At 42.3% G+C, this 24,772-nt stretch overlaps 1 protein-coding gene across 1 annotated transcript in view; it reads right to left on the bottom strand.

Moving 5' to 3' along the window:
* Positions 1 to 9,032: 9,032 nt before the first annotated feature.
* The window catches only part of LOC139390686 (teneurin-3-like), a 143,957-nt gene continuing 128,217 nt past the window's right edge, over positions 9,033 to 24,772 (bottom strand). Inside the window, exons 26-30 of the mRNA XM_071137982.1 lie at positions 19,346 to 19,581; positions 17,783 to 18,079; positions 15,549 to 17,160; positions 15,169 to 15,299; positions 9,033 to 10,562 (exon numbers count right to left, since the gene is read on the bottom strand). Of these exons, the coding sequence (XP_070994083.1) occupies positions 9,810 to 10,562; positions 15,169 to 15,299; positions 15,549 to 17,160; positions 17,783 to 18,079; positions 19,346 to 19,581 (3,029 nt within the window). The 3' untranslated portion in view covers positions 9,033 to 9,809. The remainder of the gene's footprint in view (positions 10,563 to 15,168; positions 15,300 to 15,548; positions 17,161 to 17,782; positions 18,080 to 19,345; positions 19,582 to 24,772) is intronic.

Here is a 24,772-nt window from a genome sequence, read left to right as displayed (position 1 = left end):
ATTCAGGGACAGGTTGAAAATGTCAGTGAAGACACTTGCCAGTTGGTCAGCGCATGCTTGGAGTACACATCCTGGTAATCCGTCTGGCCCTGTGACCTTGTGAATGTTGACCTGCTTAAAGATCTTACTCACTTCAGCAGGGGAGAGCATGATCACACAGTCGCCCTGAACAGCGGATGTTCTCATGCTTGCTTCAGTGTTGCTTGCCTCAAAGCAAACATAGAAGTAATATAGCTTGTCTGGTAGGCTCATGTCACTGGGCAGCTAGCGGCTGTGCTTCCCTTTGTAGTCTGTAATAGTTTGCAAGTCCTGCCACATCCGACGAGCGCCCGAGCCGGTGTAGTACAATTCAATTCTAGTCCTGTATTGACGCTTTTACCTGTTTGATGGTTCATCTGAGGGCATAGCGGGATTTCCAATAAGCTTCCAGGTTAGAGTTCCGCTCCTTGAAAGCGGCAGCTCTAGCCTTTATTTCAGTGCAGATGCTGCCTGTAATCCATTGCTTCTGGTTGGGGTATGTGCAATTGAAGTCGGAAGTTTACATACACTTAGGTTGGAGTCATTAAAACTTGTTTTCAACCACTCCACAAACTTCTTGTTAACAACTATAGTTTTGGCAAGTCGGTTCGGACATCTACCTTGTGCATGACACAAGCAATTGTTTACAGACATTATTTCACTTATAATTCACTGTATCACAATTCCAGTGGGTCAGAAGTTTACATACACTAAGTTAACTGTGCCTTTAAACAGATTGGGAAATTCCAGAAAATTATGTCAAGACTTCAGGTAGGCTAATTTACATAATTTGAGTCAATTGGAGGTGTACCTGTGGATGGATTTCAAGGCCTACCTTCAAACTCAGTGCCTCGTTGCTTGACATCATGAGAAAAATCCAAAGAAATCTGCCAAGACATCAGAAAAAACATTGTAGATCTCCACAAGTCTGGTTCATCCTTGGGAGCAATTTTCAAACGCCTGAAGGTACCACGTTCATCTGTACTTTGGTGCGAAAAGTGCAAATCAATCCCAGAACAACAGCAAAGGACCCTGTGAAGATGCTGGAGGAAAAAGATACAAAAGTATCTACACGCAGAGTAAAATTATTCCTATATTGACATAACCTGAAAGGCCGCTCAGCAAGGAAGAAGCCACTGCTCCAAAATCGCCATAAAAAATCCAGACTACGGTTTGCAACTGCACATGGGGACAAAGCTCGTACTTTTTGGAGAAATGTCCTCTGGCCTGATGAAACAAAAATAGAACTGTTTGGCCATAATGACCATCATTATTTTCGGAGGAAATATGTGGAGGCTTGCAAGTCGAAGAACTCCATCCCAACCGTGAAGCATGGGGGTGGCAGCATCATGTTGTGAGGGTGCTTTGCTGCAGGAGGGACTGGTGCACTTCACAAAATAGATGGCATCATGAGGATGAAAAATTATGTGGATATATTGAAGCTATATTGATATATCTCAAGACATCAGTCAGAAAGTTCAAACTTGGTCTCAAATGGGTCTTCCAAATGGACAATGACCCCAAGCATACTTCCAAAGTTGTGGCAAAATGGGTTAAGGTTAACAAAGTCAAGATATTGTAATGGCCATCACAAAGTCCTGACCTCAATCCTATAGAAAATGTAGGTGCAGGCCATGAAAATGCGTGTGCGAGCAAGGAGGACTACAAACCTAACTCAGTTACACCAGCTCTGTCAGGAAGAATGGGCCAAAATGCACCCAACTTATTGTGGGAAGCTTGTGGAAGGCTACCCGAAATGTTTGACCCAAGTTAAACAATTTAAAGGTAATGCTACCAAATACTCATTGAGTGTATGTAAACTTCTGACCCACTGGGAATGTGAAGCTGAAATAAATAATTCTCTCTACATTTCATATTCTTAAAATAAAGTGGTGATCCTAACGGACCTGAAACAGGGAATTTTGATTAGGGTAAAATGTCAGGAATTGTGAAAAACTGAGTTTAAATGAGTATGAAAACTTCTGACTTCAACTGTACGTATGTGGGGACAACGTCATCGATGCACTTATTGATGAAGCCAGTGACTGATGTGGTGTACTCCTCAATGCCATCGGAAGAATCCCGGAACATATTCCAGTCTGTGCTAGCAAAACCTGTAGCTTAGCATCTGCTTCATCTGACCACTTCTTTATTGACCAAGTCACTGGTACTTCCTGCTTTGGTTTTTGTTTGTTAGCACGAGTCAGGAGGATAGAATTATGGTCAGATTTGCCAAATGGAGGGAGAGAGAGCTTTGTACGCATCTCTGTGTGTGGAATAAAGTTGGCCCCCCCCCCCCCCCTCTGGTTGCACATTTAACATGCCGGTAGAAATGAGGTTCCCTGCATTAAAGTCCCCGGCCACTAGGACCGTCGCCTCTGGATGAGCGTTTTCCTTTTTGCTTATGGCCTTATACAACTCATTGAGTGCGGACTTAGTCTCAGCATCGGTTTGTGTTGGTAAATTGACAGCTGCGAAACATATAGATGAAAACTCTTGGTAAATTGTGGGGTCTACAGTTAATCATGAGATACTCTACCTCAGGCGAGCAAAACCTTTAGACTTCCTTAATATTAGATTGTGTGCACCAGCTGTTGTTTACAAATATACATAGACCGCCACCCCTCGACTTGCCGGTGCAGCGTAAACCCCACCAGTGGTATTTTATCCATGTCATTGTTCAGCCATGACTCTGTAAAACAGTTTTTAATGTCCCGTTGCCCGAACTGTACATTTAACTGAAGAAAATTGCTGTTTAAAACCAGACCAGATCTGCACTTGGTAAAATGTTAATATATATCTCAGTCTCTTTCTGATGCAAATGATGGGGATGTGGGCCTTGTCGGGTGTCTGAAGTAAATACTTTGTGTCCAACTCTTTAAAGAAAAAAATATTTGTCCAGTTAGAGGTGTCCCTGCGGCTGCCTAGAAGGCCAACATCCTGGAGTCGCCTCTTTTTTGTTGACATTGAGACTGATGTTTTGTGGGTACAATTTAATGAAGCTGCCAGTTGAGGACTGGTGAGGCGTCTGTTTCTCAAACTAGACACTCTAATGTACTTGTCCTCCTGGTCAGTTGTGCACCGGTGTCTCCCACTCCTCTTTCTATTCTGGTTAGAGCAAGATTGCGCTGTTCTGTGAAGGGAGTAGTACACAGCATTGTACGAGATCTTCAGTTTCTGGTCAAGTTCTCGCGTGGAATAGCCTTCATTTCTCAGAACAAGAATAGACTGACGAGTTTCAGAATAAGTTCTTTGTTTCTTGTCATTTTGAGCCTGTAATCGAACAAAACAAATGCTGATGTCCAGATACACAACTAGTCTAAAGGCCAGTTTTATTGCTTCTTTAATCAGAACCACAGTTTTCAGCTGTGCTAACATAATTGCAAAATGGTTTTCTAATGATCATTTAGCCTTTTAAAATTATAAACTTGGATTAGTTAACACAACGTAAAATTGGAACACAGGAGTGATGGTTGCTGATAATGGACCTCTGTACGCCTATGTAGATATTCCATAAAAAAATCCTGCTACAATAGTCATTTCCAACATTAACAATGTCTACATTGTATTTCTGATAAATTTGATGTTATTTTAATGGACAAAAAAAGTGCTTTTCTTTCAAAAACAAGGACATTTCTAAGTGACTCCAAACGTTTGAATGGTAGTATAAGTAGACTTGCAATCATAATTGATTGTAGCGGATATAAATCAACCACAAGCTACCGGTGGCTGAAAACACAATCGACGAACTAGTGACGAATTTCCAGTTAAGGGCGGTCAATTTAAAATGCATTCCTTCCTCCCTCGCCCTGCAAGTGTAAACTTGCCAGATGTCATCAGAAGTGTCCACTTAATTTGAGGGCTGAGGGGATAGGGTGTGTCTTTTAAGTGTTTGAAATGCAGCCTCGGGCTGAGACAAGATCATTTGGGGCTAAAGCCCCGAAAGCCAGGGTCTGATGACGTCAATGCTGGTTGGCGACACGGTACCAAGCCGCACTGGTGATGCAGAGAGAGCTAGAGCAGTCACTAAAGCAGCCACAGCCCTAATCCTTTGTTCTTGTCTTAGCTGGTATACACCGAGATGAGCAAAATGGAGGACATGCTTGATGCTTGAAGCAGTGATCCAGACAGTCTTGATTGATCGCCAAGCTTTTGCAAAGGCCAGACAGTCATAAAGGCCAGTTGTGTTGGTTTGTTTTCTCTCTGATACTTAATTGATCAGTTAATGGCAATGCTGGCCTTTAAATACATGTGGTCTCCATGTCGTGAATCAATACAGCCAGCAGAGCAGAGACAACAACTGGCAGCCTATTGCTTATGCTCAGTCTAGACTAAATATGAAGGATAAAAGACAGTAACTGACCATTCTAGTGGTCAAACTTTAAAAGCTCCAATCACTGCCTTTTGTTGGAAGACTTTTCAAGGGAATATATGACTGTTTTAAGCCCTATAAGCCCAAAGTCTCCAGGTTGGGGAGGCACTTAGTGACGAAGGAACAGTAAATGTTTGGCTGATCAAGCCATTCTGATGAATGTGTCGGGACAGGACAGCAAAAATGCCACAGGTCAGATTCTACGGCCATCAATCCACTCTGGTCTAAAACATTCTCGTGTTTTTTGAGGGATTTGCCAACAGATTTCGCTCACTATATCTTTGAAAATGGCTCGAAGTGGCAGACAGGACATCTTGTACCCGACATGCCATCTTTATTACAGTACAGTAGGTTAGTGGCTACAGGCTAAAACATCTAAATAGACATCTCTGTACGGGAACGCTCATGCATTGCCTATGGCAACACATACCAGTAAACCAATGTCCCTCATTTAAGTAAATAATGTGTGATGTGTGTGTGTATAGACCCATGCCACGCGATGCGATTGCAGTAGTATTTCAGGCACTGGGATTTTGATTGCCAGTGTACCCACTACCCACCTTTGTGTCGCATAATATGAATAGGAGCCACATCAATTGAACCTCTTTCACATTCCTCTGAGCATGTGCTTATTGCATGATCCTGTTGGACTTTGACGTACTTGCAAAGTCATACCATCGCTTCTATGCTGTTCTTTGAAGTAGGCCACGTCGCAGTGTTGTGGTCTGCTCTGGTTTGCTTTGAAGGTGCCAGTTGTGGTCACAGTGCAGTGCTTATGTTGAGCTATATTTACTTGGTGAACATGCCCTTTGCTGTGGTGGTTTGACAACATCTCTGGACACTAATAGCCTATGCAATCATCTGATGCTGTAGTGATGTTTGAAGCTGCTCCTAAAATAGCAAGTAATGGAATTATGCAGTCTTCTCTGGAGCTGAAAATGGTCTCCTTAAGATTCTGCAATATCAAAACAACAAAGCTAAGAAAGCAAGACATTTTGTGCAATACAAATTCAACACAATTACTGGCTGCATATTGTATAGCAGTAGGTACTGTACTGACCAGCTGATGAAAATCCAGGAATTTAGCCTTAACATCTTATTCACTTAATGCTCATCTATGGCACACACTATACCACTAGAGAGCGTCATAGAATTGCATGGACATTGATTAAGTGATGAGAGTTCATATGAAATGTGCTCCTTCATTTCCTTTAAATCTAATTATTCACATAGCATGGATCAGAAATAGACTTAACGCCATATGTATTTGGACAGAAAAGCTACCATGCCGTTTATGTTGGGCAAAACATAACGCAAAACACAACCAAAAACTGCAAATGCATCCAACGATTTTGTAGTGACACGCTTGAGTGCATGCTAGGAATATGGGACCGAATAGTAAACTTGACTACTTTAATACACTAAAAGTGAATTTGTCCAAACATGTATGACGTCTTCAAATGGGGAACTAGATACATCCAATTCTTTCATTTCCAAACGGTGATACATGTACTTATGAATATGCCCTCTAAGAAAAGAATAATTTCTGTACTGTCACCTTATATGAAACATTTGATCTCAAATCCAAATGGAGTATTGAGCCATTTTAGCTTCACTGTCCAAATACATCGTCTTGAGTATACATATGCTTCCTTCAAATTAGGCTGGGTACTGCATATAACCTGTACATTTAGGAGAAATGGAGTATCACTGTAAGAATTATTCAAAGGGTTCTGCCTATGATTATGTGAGTAGGCCTATACTTGAGCCTAAAATGTGTTTGAGTTTTTGCTGTGTCATCAAATACAACTCTTAAGGCTTTGATCAACTCTAATAATTGGGCAGAGCAAGCAATTATAACAATACAAAATCTAATTAGAAGTTCCGTTCAGAATTTTACACAGAGAAGTGAGAAGATTGCTTAACCCCAAAACCCTGGGATTATGAAGTTGATAAAGACATCGGTGTTTGGGGTATCTGTCTAAAATCCTGGTGTGTTACACTTGGTTCAGTCACAATTCAAGTAAAACGTGTTACAAACAGCTGACTTCAATGAGGAGCAGTATGTGGCCTCCTTGGCTCCCCAGATGGAATGTCTTCATAATCATTTTAGGGCAACATACGGGAAATGAAGGTCTTGTTGAACGCTTTGTAAACACATTCATTAAAGAACGTTTGATATTCTCTTGCTTTACCCAACCATCTTCCAAGGATTTACCAGGTATTTTTAAGAAAAAGGCAAAAGATTTTAAAACCAAATGACAAATGAAAATGGCTGAAAAATGTACAAAAATGTTTGAAAACACGTTATGATAATAGCTGCTAAGAACACGTATCGGTTCTATAATTGGACAAACTTGTTTAGGTGATATGCATTTCTGAATTTTTTTGTGTTCATTAAATATTTATTGGACAGAGGCTAAGTCACGTGGCATCATGCGTGATCAACATTAGACTTAGAGGAGACAATATTTATATAGTGATACTCTAACCATCTTTACACGTATTCAGTTTTTACAAACAAAATATACTGTTTCTGGAAAGGATATTTTATACTTTTATTCTACAAAATCTTGCAGTTTTTATAATGGAATATCAACCTTTCCTTTGTAACATCAGTGATGAATATAATACATGCTTTACATTTTATTTGCGATGTACAAACAACATAAATTACTTGTTATGAGACTAACATTCAAATGGCCAGTTAATCAATTTCTAAGGATCGGACCCTTTTTAAAAAAAATATTGGCTTAAAATCACATACCAAAATCTAACTACCGGTAGGTAGCTCAGGACCTGAAGCAAGTGTATGCATATTCTTGATACCATTTGAAAGGAAACACTTTGTAGTTTGTGGAAATGTGAAATTAATGTAGGAGAATATAACACATTATATCCGGTAAAAGATAATACAAAGAAAAAAACGTGTTTAAAAAAAGAAAAGTTGTCATCTTTGAAATGCAAGAGAAAGCCCAATATATGACTTAGGAATCTAGGCACTATTTAGATTTTGGCCACTAGATGGAAGCAGTCTATGTGCAAAGTTTTAGACAATCAATGAACCATTGCATTTCTGGTCAAAATGTTGTATCAAGTCTGCCCAAATGTGCCTAATTAGTTTATTAATACATGTTCAATTTCATAACTGTGCACTTTCCTCAAACAATAGCATAGTATTCTTTCACTGTAATAGCTACTGTAAATTGGACAGTGCAGTTAGATTAACAAGTATTTAAGCTTTCTGCCCTTATCAGATATGTCTATGTCCTTGGAAATGTTCTTGTTACTTACAACCTCATGCTAATCACATTAGCCTACGTTAGCTAATGTGGGGGGGGAACCGATCCTGTAGAGGTCCATAAACAACATTTCCATCCACAGTTTTTAAGTGAAGTCATACTGTATAAAAAGGATCACGACAGCTGTGATGGAAACAGGAAGTTTCGGTACAATTTTATAAATTCCAAGAGATAATTGTTGGTTCGACATTTGTCGTTAAAATTAATTATGTGAGAAGTGGCAGTGGAAATACGCACAAATATTGATACAATAACAGTCACAATGAAGTGAACTTGGAGTCAAACAATGCAATGGTGTGTGGTCCTTCCATTACGACTTGGGAAACCATGCAGTTTATTAGGCTACAGATTAAATAAATGATGATGAACTTCACAGGGTCGTGAAAGTGCACGTTATGAGCTTGACGCTCCTTTCCAATAGATGTCGAGGGTCTTATTCTGGTGACATGATGATCGATGCTTGACTGCCATTTGACAAATAAAGATATTTTAAGTAGTAGGCCCTTACAGGGCCTACTACTTGCCAAGACCAGAGATTTGCTATTTAACGCAACAGTTTGAGACAAAATGCGATGGAAACACATTGAACAACAGATTTTTTATTTGGTACATGAAAACTTAAGCGAAAAAGTACATTATGTGCACTAGGTCATCGCGCACAGATTTTTATCCTCAACAAGTCATCTTGGTGGAAAAACACCACTGGTGAGAAAATGCAAATTTTCTTTAAGCAGATTTTTGAATATTCTCATGAAAATCTGTTGCCAATTGGATGGAAACCTAACTACTGAATACAAAACAATACAATTCTTGCAGAATTGACTAAACACGGTGTTACTGTGCTCAGACGAGACTCGTATCTGATCCAGTCTTGTACTTACCTCATACCTTTTGCCCTGATCCCAAAACCAAGACAAAGTCTGATTCGCAAAACAAATATTTTGTGTATTAAAACATGTACGTTGTTACGATGCCTTTAAAAAAAAAAGTAAACCAAAGGGGAATAGGCATGAGTTTATCAAAAGCACTGCTTCTCAATTCCGGCATGTACTGTAGGTGTGATGGTCATGAGTGAGAGGAACCGCAAAATGAAAGGTCATTGATTTAAAGTAAATGTCCATTGTTTCCAGTAGGCTATCATTGTAAATAAGAATGTGTTATTAAGTGACTTGCCTAGTTAAATAAAGCTTGAATAATATGTATTTATTTTTTATCCAGATTTTTATTAAATATGACCTATAATTACTTACAATATGTTAAAAAGCAGTTTTTCTGTGTTGGAATGGTGTGGGCATACTGCAACAAAATGGTGTGGGCATACTGCAACAAAATGGTGTGGGCATACTGCAACAAAATGGTGTGGGCATATACAAGTCATTAAAAACATTCATGCGAGTAGCTCATTCTCCTCTAGACCGCTGACACCATACTCTATGAGGAAATAGTAAGCATTTTGTAAACGGTCTGTTTGAGATACAAGTTTGAGGTAGGGTTTTTAAGTGTTTTTTCTCCAATTTATGCTTTCGCCACAAATACTAATATAGGACGAGTCAAGAACATTATTTGGGTATGAGTTAACAGAATATGCATTTTAAAAAGTGAGATTTGTACTGGACAGTTACTTTAAGACAAACATCTGGTAATGGACATTGCCTAATTAAGAGTAAAACATTTCCAGATATGTGCACTGTATGTAAACATTTAATTTCACCTTTAAATACTTTCTTTTAATATTAAGCAGACAACATTTTGTAAAAACAAAAAATTAAAATAATAATAATAATATTTAACTTTTGCCCAAAACACCTATATTTCTCCTGGCTCCTGGTTGAGAGCTCATAGTCCAATCAGAGATTGTGCTACAGAGGTACATTTTGTCACTGCCCATATAAGGCTTGGCGTAGTTGTACATTTACTCTGTAGTAGTCCCCTGTTAAACAGCATTGCACAGCATTGCTTTCGATCCCATATGATTTTTCAAAAACACACACTTACTCGGACATAGCCATAGTACTCTTTGGCCATGCCACTATTGTTGCTTTCGTTCCTACCATCACCACTCCTCTATTGAAGCAGGCCGTTCAACGTCTTTTTGGCAGCGAGTGCACAGCAGTTTGTTACCTTTTCCCTATTTCACTTTGCCGTAGGAACTGAATGTTTTTCGCACTGTCCGCTAACTCCGGGTATAGCTCGATGGAAAGTACGTAATACCCGTCGTACCCCTGCACTTTCCCACTGCTCAGAAGCTGCCTCTTCTCTCCCTCCGTCCATGGACGGACGCCCTCCTCGCCGTCGCTCACCCTCTGCTGTTCGTTGGCCCACGCACTCACTAACGCCCTCTGGCGGGCCAACTCAAGCACGCGGGCCTTTTCCTCATCCACCGTGGAGCCATAGCGCACGTGCAGCGCTAGAGGCCCACGACCCAACTCCACGTCTGCGAAGCGACGCGTCCGGCTGTCCATGACCGTGGTGGACTGGGACACGCTGACGTTGACGCCATTCTCCAGGGTCTTATGGCCGCTGGTGAGGCGCAGCGCAGCAAGATCACCGTCAGGCAGGCCCGGCTTGACGAAGTAGTGAGTGTCACGGCCTTCCACGGTGAAGTGCAGGTTTTCCAGGTAGAAGGCATTGTTGAGGACTGTGGCCACCTTGATGCAGTCCTCGTTGGCCACATTGAGCGTGTGAGTGTGGGCAGTGCCCTTGTAGATGGCAAACATGACAGCCCTCCCGATAGGGGACTGGGCGGCTGAAAACCAGAACCAGGGCTTCTCACCTCGACGGCCTCGGCCCGCATGGACCTCCGGCAGCCGCTCAAATGACAGGAGGGCATGCGCTTGTCTAGTAACTTCCTGCTGGACCCCAGAGATGGACTGTAAAGAGAGTGCAGTGTAACGTTAACATCTGAGCAGAACTTCACACTGCAGTCCATTCAGGAGCAGAAGCAGGCTTCAAAGACTTTACATGTGCCTGCAAGATAATTGCTTTACCAGGCAGTGGGATAAAACTAAAACAAGGTAAAATGCCAGTGGGGATTTTTTTGTATATCAAGATTACCTTGCAATTCATGACAGTGTAGTAAGCATTGAATAAACAAGAATCATTATTGTGTTAACAATGACAAGTGGAAATGTCACATATGTAGTGCTTTTAAATGTCTGTGTGCATTGCTTTTAAATTTGTATCACAAATGTGTAATGCAAGGACAACTATCACACTGTCTTGGATAGCAAGCAAACCTGTAACTAATTTAGAAGAACCATGCAACAAATCTGCAATACTACTGGCACATGCTTTGCGTTATACTCAGATTGCAATAATATAAGAAACATTTGTGACAACACACAATTCTCTACCTTTGCACAACCTTCACAACTAAATCCTATTGTGTGCAACAACAAAAAAAAGCAACACTGTTCAACAAGCGAAGCTCAAATTACCAATTGATCACTTTCACATGTGCAAACACTATTTGCGTAAATGTTCCCTTTGCAATCAGACCTTTGGTATGGCTAAAAAGGCGACATGTGAGAACTCCTGTGTTTGGAGAACAATGGAAGCAAACTTGGCAGAGAGAGGTAGAGATGGAGTTGGAGGTGGTGGTAGAGGTTTAAGTGGAGGTAGAGGTGGAGGAAGACCAAGAACAAGGAGAGTTCATATCTGATTAAATTCGGGTGACTGTGGTGGACCACGTGGTCAACCATGGTTTGGCCTTGAAAGAGGCTGGGCAGAGAGTGCAGCCCAATCTGAGCCGCTTCACAGTAGCATCCATCATTCAGACGTTCCAATATGAGAATACTGTAGGTACGTACTGCAGACACTGGAAATAGCTACTACTTTTACTACTTGACTGTAGTACAACATAAAGCACAGTAAAGTCTGTAGATTCAAATACATACCGTAAGGGGAAACCAAGTAAACATTTCAAGTATTACTGTACAGTGCATTTGGAAAGAATTCAGACCCTTTGACTTTTTCCAAATTTGAGTTAAGTTACAGCCTTATTCAAAAAATTATTTACCCCTCATATATCTACACACAATACCCCATAATGACAAAGCAAAACCTGTTTTTTGTTTAGAAATGTATTAAAATAAAAAAAACTGATGTCACATTTACATAAGTATTCATACCCTTTACTCAGTACTCTGTTGATGCACCTTTCGCAGCCATTACAGCCTCGAGTAATCTTGGGTATGACGCTACAATCTTGGCAGATCTGTATTTGGGAGGTTTCACCCATTCTTCTCTGCAGATCCTCCAAAGCTCTGTCAGGTTGGATGGGAAAGCATCGCTGCACAGCTAATTCTAGGCTCTCCAGAGATGTTTGATTGGGCTCAAGCCTGCGCTCTGGCTGGGCCACTCAAGAACATTCAGAGACTTGTCCCGAAGCCACTCCTGCGTTATCTTGGCTGTGTGCTTAGGGTCGTTGTCCTATTAGAAGGTGAACCTTCGCCCCAGTCTGTGGTCCTGAGACCTCTGGAGCAGGTTTTCATCAAGGTTCTCTCTGTACTTTGCTCCGTTCATCTTTCCCTCAATTGTGACTAGTCTCCCAGTCCCTGCCTCTGAAAAACATCCCTACAGCATGATGCTGCCTCCACCATGCTTCACCGTAGGGATGGTGCCAGGTTTCCTCCAGATGTGACGCTTGGCATTCAGGCCAAAGAGTTCAATATTGGTTTCATCAGACCAGAGAATCTTGATTCTCATGGCCAGAGTCCTTTAGGTCCCTTTTGGCAAACTCCAAGTGTCTTGTGCCTTTTACTGAGAAGTGGCTTTCGTCTGGCCACTCTACCGTAAAGGCCTGAATGGTGGAGTGCTGCAGAGACGGTTGTACTACTGGAAGGTTCTCCCTTCTCCACAGAGGAACTCTGGAGCTCTGTCAAAGTGGCCATTGTGTTCTTGGTCACCTTCCTGACATAGGCCCTTCTCCCCCGATTGCTAAGTTTGGCCGTGCGGCCAGCTCTAGGAAGAGTCTTGGTGGTTCCAAAATTCTTCCATTTAAGAATGACAGAGTCCACTGTGTTCTTGTTGGACCTTCAATGCTGCAGAAATGTTTTGGTACCCTTCCTCAGATCACAATCCTGTCTCTGAGCTCTACGGACAATTCCTTCCACTGTGACTTGATTTTTGCTCTGACATGCACTGTCAACTGTGGGACCGTATATTGTCAGGCGTGTGCCTTTCCAAATCATGACCAATCAATTGAATTTACCACAGGTGGACTCCAATCAAGTTGTAGAAACATCTCAAGGATGGAAACAGGATGCCTGAGCTCAATTTTGAGTGTCAGAGCAAAGGGTCTGAATACATATGTAAACAAGGTATTTCTGTTACTTTTATACATTTATAGGATACATACATTTGCGATTTGTCCTTATGGGGTATTTTGTGTAGACTGATGAGATGTGTTTTTATGTAATCCATTTCAGCATAAGGCTGTAACATAACAAAATGTGGAAAAAGTCAAAAGGTCTGAATACTTTCCCAATGCATGAAATTTGGAGCAATACTACTTTGTAACATGTTTATCTTGTATACTGTTTTACTGTAGTGCTTACTGTGCTATGTGCTATTTTGTTTTTGTAGGACTGAAAGACGACCACCACGTGGTGGTAGAACGCGTCTCTTTACAGACGAACAGGAGCCTGCCATTGTGCAAATGGAAGTTGTAAATAATGCCATAAGACTGTGGGAAATCCAACAGCAAATTATTGAAAACCAGAGTGAGCTCATCAACCATAGCCCCCATCTTGGGGCTCGCCTGTTCTGCATGTTATTCTGGCATTAATACGTATCACATATCAGTTTGCAAACAATGTAAAAAATAATATATATCATTGAGTTAATAAGGCCTCATACAAACATGAGCTCTTTTTTTTGTTTCTTGAGTAAGGCAGGTCCAAAATGCATGTGTTTCAGCCTAGCTCAGTGCTTTCTGTGGTGGTGGGGCAAGCCAGCAGAAAATACGGAGTGTTGGGCCGTGATTGGCTCTGTGTTATGTCACTCATGGGGACACTACGTCACCGCAAAGTCTAAGAGGAAACCTTGAAAATTCTAGCCATTTGGGTGCCTCCATAGTGTTACATTAGAAGTGACCATCCAAGAAGGCTCAAGGTCATTGGCCACAGATAAATTGACGTCAAATCACATTATATGTACAGTAGCTTTGAATGGACTGATCATGTCAACATCATACTTTCTAAATCTTAGTTAGCAGTATTTTACCAGTTGGACCTCGTTTATTCCTGACATCCCAATTGTCTTGAACTCACTGAAGTCAAGTTTTTGCAGTCCCGAGTTAACAGTTGTTTTGAGTGCGGCACAAATAATGCTTCGTTGACAGCATGGCCAATGTTGAATGTTTATCATTTTAAACTTGGAAAAGGAGCCCCTTAATTTCACATTTATGACCATACGGCCACTGTCACTGATTCCTTCCAAACCACTCGTTGAATTTGAGATTTCTAACTTGTTGTGTAAAATTTATGGCCGATGTGCACCGATATGTTTTATCTATAATTTATCTTCATATGCCAGTAGATTGTCGATTTTATTCATGATAATGGTCATCCAACTCGGAATTGTAAATCCGGCCTCAAGTTGTTATGAAAGCACAATAAATCCAGAGAATGCCCGACTTTGATGACAACATTTGCTCATGAAGGAATGTCGTGCCACCTTCCTGTTCAAGTGAGCACAGCACAAGGTGAGTCCATATGCCAGGGAGTTATGTATACTGTCGCTATGTATACTGTAGCTTTATTGGTCACATACACATATTTAGCAGAGGTTATTTGACTGGTAGTGTATATTTAATGTACGTTTGTATTTTTACTGTATGTGTGCTTACAGTATGCTGTTTAAAATGTATTGAGTCATGTTGAAGTCTAAACCAAAAATGTTTGCATTTGTGTGACTTTCTTGTTTGAGTATACACAAACAATATACAGTATTGAATAGGACACATTAGTGTGATCTGGGTTGTCACTCAGTTAGATTCCTTTTATTTGTTTGTATGTCTCATTTGTATGAAGAGTTTCATTACGAGAAGGGAGTACATGATTTTGATTGCGGCGTTTCGTTTTGCAAGATGTCCGTGGGGTTTAGGGAAATTGGCTAACTGTTTTGTGTACCTGAGATGTAGTCTCAGCAAACGTGTGTTAACAATTGTGAAAAACTATAATCAACGAATACATGTAATTTGTACTTGTTCCTATGCAAAAGCTGTCCAATTAAATGGGATGCTATGAGCTAAATAGCATTCCAATTAAAAAGATGGGGCTACTGAACAAAATATAAACTTAAAAGAAAACTGTAGAGCATGCTTCTTAACACCCCGGGAGTGCTTGATATTCAGCCAGCAAACAACTATGGTCTTCTAGAACACCCTGTTTACTATACATTTACCTAATATATGGACCGCAAATAGCATGACAATAACAGAGATTTTGAAATCATGTCAGATATGAAACCAACCGGTAGATCGTCCCAAAGCTGGCTCTTCTTCAGTTCATAGGAGGGGTGGGTCAGGTCAAACTTTGGGACTGGGAAGCCAGGAATGGTGTTGTGTAGATGGAACCCAAAGGTCACTAGCCAGCTATTCACATCTACATCGGACAAGTAAGGGCAGAGTCATAATAAATATTTAATGGCATGGTTATGTCGTAAAAAAATATGAAAAATGTTTTATAATATAAGTATTTTGTGTCTTAGTTAACATTATTAAGCTGGTTATACATGCATGAACAAAGCACGTATAAACATTTAATCTTTTGAATAGCACATTTGAATAACATGTATACACTACGTGCACATTAAATATGACGAAGTAAAATAAAAGTGAATAAATATCCTACCTGCCACATATTCTCTCACTTCATGTACTTTGCTGATGGGGTTGTTGTTTCTGAACATATAGAGATTAAAAGGACCTGGCTCTTGCCCCACTCGTTTCCACGTGCTGATGTCAGGCACAGTCCACCTGCCGGGCATAATGTCATAGTCCCTCTCACCAAAATGCAACAATTTGGTCAGTGGATCATAGAGCCCCCCGTGGAACCCCAGCACCAGTTGAAAGTCCGGGTTGGAGTCAAAGTAAATCTCCCCATACGCCGTGTACTGGACCTGCTTGATCAGGAGGCCGTTGCTGGTGAATACGGCAAGAGGGGTTCCGGTGTTGTCACAGGCGATGTAGTACTCCTCTCCGCTGCTGATCTCCTGGGCAAACAGGTGGCCCTGCAGGTCATAGTACATTGAGGTGATCTCAGAGCTGGAGTGATTGTAGACGTGGGTGATTCTGCTGGGGTAGCTCAGGTCTGCGTAGAAGTATTGCAGGTGCTGCCCCAGGCTGGCCTTGGTGGACACCCTTCGGCCCAGGCCGTCGTAGCGGTACTGGATGATCCAGCTGTTGCTCTTGCTATAGACGCGCGCCAGGAGGCCTTTGGAGTTGTACTCAAAGATCTCAGAACCTCGCTGGCGGAGGAAGCCATCCTCGTCCATGCGGTACTGTACGTCTCCCAGGCGGGTGATGCGGTCGCGGAGGTCGTAGCGCAGGGGGAGCAGGCGGGCACCGTTACCTGGGTTCAGTAGGTGGAGGTTGCCATTCAGGTCGTAGGTGTAGCGCCACATGACCTTGTCATTGAGGTAGACTGTCTGGAGCTGGCCATCCACATCATACTCGTAGCCGTACTTGGTGGTGTTGGCAAACGGTCCGATCTTGATCTCCCTCTTGGTACATCGCCCCGCGTCGTCGTACTGGAAAGTGATCCAGTACATGAGGGATCGGAAGATCTCGTACTGAATCTCCTTGATCCGGCCATGGGCGTCAAAGTGCTTGGTGTAGGTCATAACGGCCGTGGAGATGATCTGGTTGATGTCATAGTAGATTACGCCGAACTTGCCGAACTGCTCGACTTTGCCGGATATGTCGTCGAACTGGTAGAGGTCGATGGGCAGTGGGGTCTCATTGATGACACCCTGCACGCTGGTAATGCGCAGGCTGCTGTCATAGGTGTAGTCGAAGCGGGCGTTGACCATGCCATCCTCGCTGAAGCGGAAGATCTGCCGGTCCACCAAGGGGCCCACTTGACGATAGCGGATCGAACATATAAAACCCTCGTTCTGCAGGTTGACCGTCTTTAGCACGCCCGCCATCTCGTCATAGGTGAAGCTGACCCGCGTGATGTCATACAGGACTTCGGCTAGCTTGTTCTGTCGCCGATACTTGTAGAGGACTTGGCGTCCCGTGCCTAAGTGCGCCACTCGCTGGAGGAGGCCGTCCTCGCTGTAGTCCACAGCGACAGAGGCATTGCTGTCCGGTGGGTGAAAGAGGTTGCGGTAGTAGCCCACCGAGCGGACCGTCTGCATGGTGTAGCGTGCCACACTGGGCATGGTGACTGCAGATAGCCGATCCTGAGAGTCAAAGTCGAAGATGTACTGACGCTGGCTGTGGAGTAGGAGCACCATCGACTAGAGGAAAGATGAAGAGGAAAGACAAAATTATTTACACTTCTTTAAATATTCATTTTTACACGGTCCACAAAAGCTATGTTTTATGAATACAAATAATTATATATACACCACCAGCTCACTAAATAGCCTAAACAATTGCGTCAGACATTCTCACGTTTATTTCTGTCTCATAACATTTTTGCAGAATTAACAGATAATTAATATGCACTTTGGATGCTAGAATTGCTTTCAGTGGGCTGCCACCCTTTCAGTGTGCCCCATGTTTCTCTGTTGACACGGCCTATCCCAGTCACGCGATGAGCTCAAGGAGGGCGAGGAAATCTCTGCATGGTTTTGCATGAGGAAAAGTCCTTGGAACTGAGTCCGGCAGTAAGTTATCTCACTTATTTTAAGTTCTGCGAGAAGTTAACATAATGAGCAGCTCTAATGTGGGAAGGTACATTATGTGTGACTGTGTGTGTGTGTGAGATTTAAAAGTTCTGCTTGAGCAAGGTGTGTGTGTGTGGCCTCGATTTCAATATACAATTACTTTTACCATCAAAAGTACAATATTTTTGTTTGTGCATTGATCGACCAGTGGAGAAACCAAAGCATTCTATAGAGTCGCTTCAACCCTCACCTTGTCCAGATAGGTGTAACTCCACCTCTTCCCGTCAGCAAACACTCTGGACACGAGGCGTCCCTGACTGTCATACTCCAACCGCTCCGTGGTCGGCCCCCTCTGGAGGGCATTGATCTGCCCATTGCTGCTCAGGCTGACATTCACGGGCAGCATCTTACTGCTGGGCACCCACAGCACAGGGTGGCCAGTGGCGTCATAGATAATCTTCAGCAGGAACTTCCTGTGGTCGTCATATATCTTCTCCGTCCTCAGCGTACGGTCGTAATCAACCGACAGAATGTTCCGGCCGTTCACCTGTTAGTTGGTAATATGTGTATTGGATCAAAGCCCAGACAAAACAAAAACAAACAGACAATGAAGCTTTTAAATCAGTCACAGAGAGGGCACTTATAGTTCTGTTTGGATGCTTGTTAAAGTGGCATTTAGTGTGATTGCCGCTTTTTGGCATTCAGTGTGAGGAGATTAACAGCTCCTTCAAAGGCTTCATTAAACTCTGGCATTTGCTCAGCAAGTCTTAAATCCCACTCTCCTCCCTCCTTAAATTTAATGGGGACAAAATGGATTAGGATTGGCTTATATGGATAGGTGACGATTCAAATTTTTCTTACAGAAGAAATTCATAACCTTTGTAACAATTGAAAGGGAACAGTTTGGCGATTATCTGAAAATTATTCGACCAAAGCTGACACAAGACTGAATCCAAACATTACACTGTTGATTTTATTGTGCAAAATAAATATTTAACTATAGGTGCTCTTTGAGCACTCCTAGCTGTGCCGTTAAGGAACTAGAGCAAGTACACTTGTAGTTTTGTTTGGAACAAAACCCTGCATCCCCGCCATCACACAATTACTGTTGCTGTTCTCGCAATCCAAAAAGGGTCCATTATACATCGCAATCTAAGTAAAGTTGGGCATCATTTGAGTTATAAAATACGATATTGAAGTGTTAAGCTTGCAATTCAGGGAAACGCATCATCATTTTGGTGAGCATAGAAAGGAGTGCCTTCAGGCACGTGTGTCGCTGCAGATTTTCTTCACAATAGACAAACAGCCTCATCCATGTCATCCAGTAACTGTACAACAAACATAGTGATCATGAACGTCAACACTGTTTATGACATGAGCTTTATGATATGGAAATGTTGAGTGCACATTTGGACAGGTGTTTAGCTCGACTGTATGACGACAAAGCGGTACTTATTATAATCCTTAAAGTCTCATCTTTCAAAATGTGTAGAGTCCTCTGAATTTACAGCATTTCCCTCACTCAGACAACAAAACGTTAGCAAAAGTTGCCCAAATTAGCGGGAGGGATGGGGGCAACTTCTTGTTGCGCGTCCTGCTCAGGTTCAGAAGGGCTGTCAGTCAAAACCCATACAGCGCTGTGAAGCAACAGAGTCAGAGCTCCGATGTCATGTATAGCATGTTACTGTACAGCCACTGCGGTTCAAATTAAGGAATTTAGCAGTGACCAAATCTGAATGCAGCCAGGGAGTCGAGTGTCACAGTTTGTCTTGCTAGTAAGTGAAACTTTTATGAATAAAACAGTGAAACACACCCTTAGCTTGCGCCCAAAAACGATGACTTTTCCCCTGGCCTGCTCCTTGCGGAAGCGCCACTCAACCAGATTCTGCCCACTCTCCCCTGGCAAACTCATGTTGCGCCGTGCCACTGTGGGGTTGGCAGTGCCCGCCAGGATGTGGGGCTCAGTCTGGTAGTGGGTGTCCATTCCGTTGGCATAGGTGATCCTCAGAGAGTTATCATAGCCCACCTGATAACTGCTTCTACATTGATCTGAAAATGTAATAATTGATCATTATTGATAACATGATTGATAACATTGTACTAAGTGTTGTGATTATAAATCATTGTCGTGGATACTAAGGGAAATCTTGCCTATGTCGTGGTAGATAACAATACAACTACCTTCCAATAGAAAAACAGATAGACAAACATTAGAAAAGGACTATAGAGCTACAATAAATAGAACAATTCACTAAATAGCTTGAAACACAATACAGAAAGTTACGATACAAGGTTTCGGCTCACCCCTCACACTGAAGGAGTAAACTTGCTCACCCATAATGATACATGACTTAAGCTTATTCAACATTGCTCTGAGACCCCAGCAACAATGACAAAAAAAACACATTCAAAAAGGCAGCCTGAACTGTTTGTGTATCAGCAAGACTGTCAGCATGCTTCAGTTCGGCTGGCAGCTAGTCGAAGTCGGCTAGGCGAACCAAACGAGTGTGCTTGCATACTCCCTTGAGAGACCTTTGCTTGAAAAATTAGCAAAAAGCAGCAAGAAAACCGTTTGTCCACTTTGAGACGACGTAGCCAGTATACACTTCCTCAAAATAGACAGAATTAATCAAATCAAATCAAATTTTATTGGTCACATACACATATTTAGCAGATGTTATTGCGGGTGTAGTGAAATGCTTATGTTCCTAGCTCCAACAGTGCAGTAATATCTAACAATTCACAACAATACACAAATCTAAAAGTAAAATAATGTCATTAAGAAATATATAAATATTAGAACAGGCAACGTTGGAGTGGCATTGACTAAATACAGTAGAATAGAATACTGTATATTAACTCAGGAAAAAAAAGTCCTCTCACTGTCAACTGCGTTTATTTTCAACAAACTTAACATGTGTACATATTTGTATGAACATAAGATTCAACAACTAAGACATAAACTGAACAAGTTCCACAGACATGTGACTAACAGGAATTGAATAATGTGTCCCTGAACAAAGGGGCGGGGTCAAAGTCAAAAGTAACAGTCAGTATCTGGTGTGAACACCAGCTGCATTAAGTACTGCAGTGCATCTCCTCCTCATGGACTGCACCAGATTTGCCAGTTATTGCTGTGAGATGTTACCCCACTCTTCCACCAAGGCACTGCAAGTTCCCAGACTTTTCTGGGGGGAATGGCCCAAGCCCTCACCCTCCGATCCAATAGGTCCCAGACGTGCTCTATGGGATTGAGATCTGGGCTCATTGCGGTCCGGGCTCTTTGCACTTCACCGACATTCCTGTCTTAAAGGAAATCACGCACAGAACGAGCAGTATGGCTGGTGGCATTGTCATGCTGGAGGGTCATGTCAGGATGAGCCTGCAGGAAGGGTACCACATGAGGGAGGAGGATGTCTTCACTGTAATGCAAAGCGTTGAGATTGCCTGCAATGACAACAAGCTCAGTCCGAGGATGCTGTGACACACCGCCCCAGACCATGACAGACCCTCCACCTCCAAATCGATCCCGCTCCAGAGTACAGGCCTCGGTGTAATGCTCATTCCTTCAATGAAAAATGCGAATCCCACCATCACCCCTGGTGAGACAAAATCATGACTCGTCAGTCAAGAGCATTTTTTGCCAGTCCTGTCTGGTCCAGCGACGGTGGGTTTCTGCCCATAGGCGACGTTGTTGCCGGTGATGTCTGGTGAGGACCTGCCTTACAACAGGCCTACAAGCCCTCAGTCCAGCCTCTCTTAGCCTATTGCGGACAATATGAGCACTGATTGTGATTGTGTGTTCCTGGTGTAACTCGGGCAGTTGTTGTTGCCATCCTGTACCTGTCCCACAGGTGTGATGTTCGGATGTACTGATCCTGTGCAGGTGTTGTTACACGTGGTCTGCCATTGCGAGGATGATCAGCTGTCCATCCTGTCTCCCTGTAGCGCTGTCTTAGGCGTCTCAAAGTACGGACATTGCTATTTATTGCCTTGGCCACATCTGCAGTCCTCATGCCTCCTTGCAGCATGCCTAAGGCACATTCACACAGATGAGCAGGGACACTGGGCATCTTTCTTTTGGTGTTTTTCACACTGTCTGTGTGGGTGGACCATTTCAGATTGTCAGTGATGTGTACTCCGAGGACCTTGAAGCTTTGCACTTTCTCCAATGCAGTACCGTCAAGCTCCTTCATTTTGTTGGCGTTGAGGGAGAGGTTATTTTCCTGGTACCACTCTGCCGTCTCGTCATTGTTGGTAATCAGACCTACTACTGTTGAGTAGTCTGCAAACTTGATGATTGAGTTGGAGGCGTGCGTGCCCATGCAGTCATGGGTGAACAGGGAGTACAGGAGGGGGCTGAGCACGCACCCTTGTGGGGCCCCTATGTTGAGGATCAGCGAAGTGGAGGTGATGTTTCCTATGTCAGGAAATCCAGGAACCAGTTGCACAGGGCGGGGTTCAGAAGCAGGGCCCCGAGCTTAATGATAAGCTTGGAGGATACTATGGAGTTGAAGGCTGAACTATAGTCAATGAAAAGCATTTTCAGGTACATTTGAAGTCAGAAGTTTACATACACCTCAGTCAAATACATTTAAACTCAGTTTTTTACAATTCCTGGCATTTAATCCTAGTACAAATTCCCTGTCTTAGGTCAGTTAGATTCACCACTTTATTATAAGAATATGAAATGTCAGAATAATACTTTTCTATAGGATTGAGGTCAGGGCTTTGTGATGGTCACTCCAATACCCTGCCTTTGTTGTCCTTAAGCCATTTTGCCACAACTCTGGAAGTCTGCTTGGGGTCACTGTCCATTTGGAAGACCCATTTGCGACCAAGCTTTAACTTCCTGACTGATGTATTGAGATGTTGCTTCAATACATCCACATGATCTTCCTACCTCATGAAGCCATCTATTTTGTGAAGTGCACCAGCCCTTCCTGCAGCAAAGCACTACCACAACATGATGCTGCCACCCCTGTTCTTCACGGTTGGGATGGTGTTCTTCGGCTTGCAAGCCCCCCACCCCTTTTTTCTCCAAACATAACGATGTTCATTATGGCCAAACAGTTCTACTTTTGTTTCATCAGACTAGACTAATTTTCTCCAAAAAGTACGATCTTTGTTCCCATGTGCAGTTGCAAACCATAGTCTGGCTTTTTTTATGGCAGTTTTGGAGCAGTGTCTTCTTCCTTGCTGAGAGGCCTTTCAGGTTATATCGATATAGGCCTCGTTTTACTGTGGATATATATACTTTTGTACCCGTTTCCTCCAGCATCTTCACAAGGTCCTTTGCTGTTGTTCTGGGAATGATTTGCACTTTTCTATGAGACAGAACGCATCTCCTTCCTGAGCTGTATGACGGCTGCGTGGTACCATGGTGTTATACTTGCGTGCCATTGTTTGTATAGATGAACGTGGTACCTTCAGGCGTTTGGAAATTGCTCCCAATGATGAACCAGACTTGTGGAGGTCTACCATTTGTTTTGGCTGATATTTTTTCATTCTTTCCCATGATGTCAAGCACAGAGGCAATGAGTTTGAAGGTAGGCCTTGAAATACATCCACAGGCACACCTCCAATTGACTCAAATTATGTAAATTAGCCTATCAGAAGCTTCTAAAGCCATGACATAATTTGCTGGAATTTTCCAAGCTGTTTAAAGGCACAGTCAACTTAGTGTATGTAAACTTCTGACCCACTGGAATTGTGATACCGTGAATTATAAGTGAAATAATCTGTCTTTAAACCATTTTTGGAAAAATAACTTGTGTCATGCAGAAAGTAGATGTCCTAACCGACATGCCAAAACTATAGTTTGTTAACAAGAAATTTGTGGAGTTGTTGAAAAACAAGTTTTAATGACTCCAATCTAAGTGTATGTAAACTTCCGAATACAACTGTAGGTATTCCTGTTTTCCAGATGGAATCATTACTTTTGACGTTTTTTTTGTAGAAGAAATATTAGTTGAGCAATTTTACATCTAACTAATGCTTGGTGCAGTATTTCTCAATGAAAGAATTTGCAAAACAATGTCTCTTGTTGAACGACAACAAAGACTTTATTGAAGAATCCCTATTGTTGAGCAATCACCGACGGTGGGGCCTAGACTTCGGTTTGCCTCCAGAAAAAGGTTGTGTGCCTGAACAGCTGAAAAACCCTCACTCCAAAATGAAAAAAAAATTCACAAAATGTTGTCATAAGATATATTATGCACCAGTGGAGGCTCCTCAGAGGAGAAATGGGAAGACCATCCTGTCCTCCTCTGGGTACATTGACTTCAATACAAAACCTAGGAGGCTCATGGTTCTCACCCCCTTCCATAGACTAACACAGTATTCATGAAAACTTCCAGAGGACGTCCTCCAATCTATTAGAGCTCTTGCAGCATGAACTGACATGTTGTCCACCCAATCAAAGAATCAGAGAATTAATCTAGTAATGTAAACAAACTCACTTTTGTACATTACGCTGGTCCGTACAATTGACCTTATTTTAGCGCCCCAAAAAACTTAATACTTCCAGATCAACTGTAATATCAATACCATTGTAAAGCACAATTTCTCCCCTTTCCAACAAAATCAATGAAGAAAACCTTCATGATGCCCATCTCTGTATGATTCAAGAAGGCAATGAGCTCCGTCGGATCTTTTTAAAAACGACGGGAGGAAAGCGAAACCCATTGCGTGATAGTGAGAAGGAGAGATGTCGTGTGGGGAAACAGCTTTTTTTCACTCGATCTGTCCAACTTATCAACTTATCGCCTCTAAAATGTAAATAAAACACTATAAAGGGTTTATAGAATGTGTCATTACATACCTATTTGAAGGTTTGTGTCAAATTTGAATAGTTATTTTAGGGCGGTGCTAAAGTGATCGTCAGAAGTAAACAGTGGCTTTTGAGTCATGATAGCTTGCAGTGACTAGGTATCCCCCCTTACCCTGTCCCTTTCTTGTTTTTAAAAGGTGAGAGAAGTGCTACACCTGGTGGAGAGAGGCTGTAAGACAGAATTAGTTGCTTTATGCGTGCTGTGTGTTTACGCCATGACACGTCACAATGTAACAAACAGCGTCGGATGGGTCCGTTTTTTTCAACTTTTCTCCAATACTATAGAGCCATCAATCAACGCTTGAATAGAAACATAGTTCACACCCCAGATTTTGATGTCAACACAGTCACTACAGTCCCATTAGATTTCTTTGCAGCCTCGTTTGAATGTCGCGGTACGCACATTTG

The sequence above is a fragment of the Oncorhynchus clarkii genome, chromosome 31 (genome assembly GCF_045791955.1).
Source record: "Oncorhynchus clarkii lewisi isolate Uvic-CL-2024 chromosome 31, UVic_Ocla_1.0, whole genome shotgun sequence".
Classification (NCBI taxonomy): domain Eukaryota; kingdom Metazoa; phylum Chordata; class Actinopteri; order Salmoniformes; family Salmonidae; genus Oncorhynchus; species Oncorhynchus clarkii.
The sequence above is the reverse complement of the archived record's forward strand: the minus strand, read 5'-3'. Positions and strand labels throughout refer to the sequence as shown.